Source organism: Myodes glareolus, chromosome 13 (genome assembly GCF_982192425.1).
Source record: "Myodes glareolus chromosome 13, mMyoGla1.1, whole genome shotgun sequence".
In the NCBI taxonomy this organism is placed as follows: Eukaryota; Metazoa; Chordata; class Mammalia; order Rodentia; family Cricetidae; genus Myodes; species Myodes glareolus.
Genome location: NC_142038.1, coordinates 66,111,000 through 66,117,356, shown reverse-complemented (window position 1 = coordinate 66,117,356; position 6,357 = coordinate 66,111,000). Strand labels below are relative to the sequence as shown.

Sequence of the window (6,357 nt, the reverse complement as noted above, 5' to 3'; positions counted from 1 at the left end):
GCTTGTTCCTAACTAGTTCTTAAAACTTAAATTGATTTGTTTATATTAATCAGTGTTCTCCCATATGGATCATTACCTCTCCTCAGTACCATACCTCAGACTTCCTCCACATTGGGCTGATGAATCTCTTGCATTAGACTCTTTCCCAGAGTTCCTATCTCTGTTAAGAAGTTCCACCTATCCTCTCCTGTCAAACTATTGGCCATTCAGCTCTTTATTAAACCAATCAGAATGTGCCTTAGGCAGGTGAGGGAGGACAGAGACACGTCTTTACACAGTGTACGAAAAGATTATCACAACAGTAACCTGTGAACCCCTTTCCCAAGGACAGAAACTTCCTGAAATGCTGGAGGCTGTTGTTAACACCAGAGAACAAGCCATGTGTTTTCACTCCCTAAACAGATGTGTTTTGTCCCAGGGCAGGGAGAGCTACATCAGCAGGAAATATGTCAGGATTTACAATTGCCCCTGATTGGATGTAGGCAGGAGGTATCCAAACAGGAAGTACATCAGGCTATATACTTGCCCTTGATTGGACCTGAAGGAAAATACCATGCCTCTGCAGTTGTTACCTTCTTAAGCCTCTGCAAAATGTGACTTGTGACCATTTCCTGGGAACCCAGAGATGGACCTGGCCAGAGCCCATCATCCTGTCCAGTATTTAATTAATGCTTGTTTCAAATTTGGCTCACAGTTATGGAGTTGTTTTTTTGTTTAACAGTCCTTAGAAAATGCTTTAAAATGTAAAAGCTCCTGAGAGTCCTCTACCCCAGATTTTGAGTTAAAAGTTTTCATGACAGCCTAGTTTTACATTAAGGCAGGTTCAAGCATCCAAGACCACAGGAGAAAAGAAGAAAGGAGCCAGTTTGGAAGAGTCCGTGAGGGAAGCCCAGAAAGGCCTCCCAGTGTTCTTCCCTGCTGTGGGACAGGATAGCACTGAACCAGCCGAGAGGCTAGCCCAGGGTATGTCTTCTCTAGTGACCCTCGGTGGCTGCTGTGAGATACGATATTTTGTCCCTGAGTAGAACGGACAGTAATGTGAAAAGTTGTCTCTGTTTTCTTCCTTCTACTGACAGAGTTATGCACCTAGAGAGGCCTGAGCTGCTGAGACAGGCAGGGAGGGAGAGAGATGACCACTTTGACATTTCCTGAAAATAGTGATTTATTATCCATTCAGATATTTACAGGGTTGGTCAGTTTGGAATACTGTGAAGGTCATACGGCTTCGGTGAAAAATTCTTCCATGATGAAGAATCCTTTTCATCTCACTTGCTGGCTGTCTGGTTGAGTTAATATTCAAAAAGCATATTGCTGAAAGGAGAAAACACAATTGATGACACAATTCCCAAATATAAAAGCTGCCTCTTCCGTGGGTCACAACGCAACAGTCAGGTTTTCAAATGAAGCCCCTGTGACAGTCTCCTGGCTCCCCTCCTGGCTGACATGCAGTGTCTGCTCTGACCCTGGGAAGAAGTTCTGGCCTTTGTGGCTTGAGTGTCTCAGATAGAAAACATGGTGAGGGCTCATACTGGCCTCAGAAGGGTGAGCATCCAGTTAAGATCTACACTGATCTGCAAGACCCGTTACCGCTAAACACATTGAAGAAATCCAAAGATGAAAGAAAATGTAGAGGACTCCTCACACCTGGCAGTGGATTTAATGACTCAGAGCAGGGCTGTTGTGGCATCATGGCACTGTGTGTCTCCACACGGTACCCCTGCCATGTCCCCTGTGTCATCATGGTGGCAAATGCATCCACTCAGTGTTCCTGCCATGTCCCTGGTACGCTCCCATTGTTACTCCTCTGTTGACTTAGCCTCATCTCTTTGTTTTCTCAGGTTTCTTTCACTGTTCTGACTTGTGCCGACTCAGTTAGAGCCCTCACAATCTCTCCTACACCGCCCAGGTCTGGGGAGGGCTCTTGACAATCACCTGCACCTATACTGCTGGGTCCCACCTCTCCACTCTTAGCCCTCCCTGCACCCACGTCTGGGGCATCCTTCCTAACAGTGGGGACCAGGCTCAGAGGCACAGCTGCAGACAGGGAGTCCAGCAGGGTCCCACACTGGATGTCCTATTGCTGTGTTTTAACAACAACAACAACAACCACAACAAAAAGCTGAAAAAAATTTCTAAAGAATCAACTTGTATACATTTAATTTACTGCTTTTGGTATTTTGAGGAGACAAGATCTCTATATAGTCCTGGCACTGTTGTGTAACCCAGATCCTCCTGTCTCTGCCTTTCACTTGCTGGGGTTAAAGGTGTGTGCCACCATGCCCAGCTCATGTACTTTTAAAATGTGTGCTCTATTGCTGGAAGATGACATTAAATATCTTCCTCAAGTTTAAGACAATGAATAATACTAAATGAATATAGAACCAATTGCTTACAGCATCACTGACTGTCTTCCAACTGATTTTGCAAAATTAAGAGATGGAATAATAGTTAAATAATGATACAGATTGAAAGAGAGTTCTACACATAGTGTCTTCATACTAGACTCTCACTTAGACTTCACACATGGTCTTAAGCCTGTAGTTCTGCTAAAGAAAATACACTCTTCCTTTAGCTCATCAATAAGCTGCTATTCTGAGCTCTTTTTTCCATTTGTCCCACCAGCCATCTTCCAAATCCTTCGGTCTGAACAAAATGGAGCTCCATGACTCGGGCTCTCGCTCCAGTGTTCAGTGTGACATCTGGTGCGTTGAGCTCTGTCGTAAGACCGGTGTTGCTCTGTGCACCCTGCTCCCCATATCTGTGCTCTCTCGAGAATTCCAGGTACGCGCTCAACCCTACCAGCTTTCATTCAAGCACTGTCCTCCCTCAAAGGCCATCACCCAGGCAGTTTTGTGTCACCCCTTATGTCTGCCCTCATGTGCTGGCATTCATGTGGTGAGAACAAAGGCCTGGTCCATTTCCTTCAAGGTGAATGTGGAGGGGTCTGTCGCAGTCCCCAGAGTCCTTGAAGGACAGCTGAAGCCCAGGTGCACCTGCACCAAAGCCCAGCCTCACCCCTACCCGGTGTGGCTGCCCTCACTCTATCTCAGATGCTCCCCAAAACACTCCCCAGTAAACTGCCTGCACCCAAGTATGTACTCAGAACATACAAGTGGGAACCCATGTTTGGATATGGAGATTTCAAACATCTGGGGGCATTTAGAAGTTTCATCTGAGGCAAACTTAAAACCTTTCACATGAAAAAAATTGCATTGGAAGCAGTTACTCCAGAAGAAGGCAATTTTCACTGGAACCTTGTGTTAAGAGAGACACTTCTCCAAACACACATCCACCCACTTCCTGAGTCCAGCCATCTGAAGACCCTCAGAATAAAGACACTGATAATCCATGTCCCCCTTGTTAGGGAGGAAGAGACTTACAGGAAAGTCATCTGTGTGGGTCAGTTGTGTGGTTCACCCCAGAAAAAATCATAAACAACCAGAAATAACTCCCAGAGTATAATGAGGCCCCTCTAAGAAGGCTCTGAAGACCGCAGGTTCAGACTCTGATTCACAGTGGCGAATATAGGAGTGCAAATAGTCTTTCAGTTAACTTAGTAAGACACACAAGGTTAAAAATGAAGAGATATGTAAAAATTCTAAGCTCTTATTCATGGTTTCCCTCCAGAGGGTTTGAATAATAGCCATCACACTTGACTTACGTTTTCTGGGTTCGAGGCTGTGCTATTTGAACTCATCTTCTTGCGGTACTTCCTCCGGGTGCAGTAGACACTGACGAGAGTGATGACCAGCATCACGGCGAACACGGCCACAGTGGAAGAAACAGCAATGACAATGGTGTCTTGGGTGGACCCTCTCTTCTCACACCGTCTTCCCATGTACCACCAGTCTTCTCCTGCAGGACACCTACACGGAGAGATATGGTGACATTTACAGTATTATATGGATGACATTCAACTGTGAACGTCTTCATCATTAATGAGCCCTTGCATAATTGAACAGAGATAGTCATTGACGTATGTAACTATTTGACCCTAGACTACCTGAACCAATGAAGATAGGACCAGGTGAGGATTATAACTAATCTGATACCGAGTTAGGAGCTGGTGGGGGGGACAGGGAGAAAGCCACCTGAGGGGATCTGGTCCACTATTGTGGGCTCCACACTTTGGCTAAGGACTCAGCACTTCAGCATGTTCATCTAGAAAATGGGGACCTGAGAACCTGCAGAGTCGAGGGACAGGACTGCTGTGAGGATTAAGACATGTAGTAATGTAATAATATATGTAATATAATAAGATATATAATATAATAAGACATGCAATATAATAAGATATGTAATATAATAAGACATATAATGTAATAAGACACATAATATAATATGACATATAATATAATAAAAGAAATGTAAAATAGTAAGACATGTAATATAATAAGATATTTAATATAATAAGATATATAATATAATAAGATTTGTAATACAATATGACATGTAATATAATGAGATATGTAATATAATAAGACACATAATATAATAAGACATGTAATATAATAACATATGTAATATAATAAAAGAAATGTAAAATAATAAGACATGTAATATAATAAGACATGTAATATAAGATATGTAATATAATAAGACACATAATATAATAAGACATGTAATATAATAACATATGTAATATAATAAAAGAAATGTAAAATAATATGACATGTAATATAATAAGATAGTTAATATAATAAGATATGTAATATAATAAGACACATAATATAATAAGATATGTAATATAATAAGACATGTAATATAAGACAAGTAATATAAATAAGATATGTACTCCGTCAGTTAGATTCTTGTGTACTATGTCCTCAAAAATAATTGTTATGGTGGCTGCCAAAGACCCAAATGGAGTTCAAAAGAGTAACTGTGCTGGACAGTTCTATGTCAGCTTGACGTCATCTGAGAGGAGGGAACCTCAAGTAAGAAAACGCCTCCATAAAATTCGAAAATACTGCAGTCAAAATATTCAATGAAATACTGGCAAACCAAATCCCCAAACACATAAAAAATAAATCCACCATGATCAAGTAGACTTACTCCCAGAAATTCATGGATGATTCAACATACAAAAATCAGTCAATGTAATCCACCATATAAATAAACTAAAAGAAAAAAAAAACATGGTCATCTTATTAGATGCTGAAATACCTTAACAAAATCCACACCCTTTCATGATAAAGGTCTTGGAGAAATCAGGAATACAAGGAACACACCTAAACTTAATAAAGGCAATATACAGCAAGCCAACAGCCAACATTAAACTAAATGGAATGAAACACAAAGAGATTCCACTGTAGTCAAGACAGACAAGGCTGGCCACTCTTCCCTATCTCTTCAGTATAGGATTGAAAGTTCTAGCGAGAGCAATAAGACAACAAACGGAGATCAAGGGGATACAAATTGGTAAGGAAGAAGTCAAACACTCATTATTTGCAGATATGATATGATAGTCTACTTATGCGACCCCAGAAACTCTACTAGGGAACTCCTACAGCCGATAACACCTTGAGTAATTGTTGGAAGCTGCAGATTCCTGGCCCCTTGATTTTCTTTGCCTACCTCAGATTCATTGCCTGCTGGAGTGAGCAAAACACCTGTACCTGCATGAGACCTGGCTTGCAGGTGAACTGAGCATGAGCTCTGAGCACGAGACCTCACCTGCAGCTGCTCTGAGCATGAGATCTGAGCAGGAGGCCTGCAGCTGAAAAATCCTGAGAAATGGGCGTGGCTAAGGATCCCTATATAAGATTTTCCTGAGCATAATAAACTTGGCACTTGGCACTCTTGTTTCAAAGATGACCCATGTCTGAGTCTCTCTGTCTCTGTGTTTGTCTGTATGTTTTTAACTCTCCAGGCTCCATTCCCAAGGCGCACAACCTGTCCCGTAGTGGCTTGGGACCAGCCGGTAGTGCAGGCCGTAGCACAGGCAGTAGCTACAGGCCTAGTACCGTAGTATGTGCAGTATAGGCACGAACTGTATGGTAGAGCGAAGAGCACTCGGAACTTTCGGGGGTTTTACAGTTGGAGGCCCCACTGGGATAGAGACAGTGTTCGGTTTTTACAAGTAATGAGGCAGGACACAAGATTTACTCAAAATATTAGTAACCCTCTTATATACAAATTATAAATAGGTTTAGAAAGAAATCAGAGGGGCTGGAGAGATGGCTCAGTGGTTAAGAGCATTGCCTGCTCTTCCAAAGGTCCTGAGTTCAATTCCCGGCAACCACATGGTGGCTCACAACCATCTGTAATGAGGTCTGGTGCCCTCTTCTGGCCTGCAGACATACACACAGACAGAATACTGTATGCATAATAAATAAATAAATAAATAAATTAAAA

The 6,357-nt window shown here is 42.1% G+C and overlaps 1 protein-coding gene across 4 annotated transcripts in view; it reads right to left on the bottom strand.

Annotated features, from left to right (window-relative positions):
- Nucleotides 1–1,144: 1,144 nt before the first annotated feature.
- LOC146891814 (meprin A subunit beta-like) overlaps nt 1,145–6,357 on the bottom strand; it is a 31,499-nt gene continuing 26,286 nt past the window's right edge. For all 4 annotated transcript variants that reach the window (XM_087896228.1, XM_087896230.1, XM_087896229.1 and 1 more), the window contains 2 exons: nt 3,662–3,866; nt 1,145–1,311 (listed from right to left, as the gene is read on the bottom strand). In XM_087896228.1, the coding sequence (XP_087752354.1) occupies nt 1,297–1,311; nt 3,662–3,866 (220 nt within the window). In that variant the 3' untranslated portion in view covers nt 1,145–1,296. The remainder of the gene's footprint in view (nt 1,312–3,661; nt 3,867–6,357) is intronic.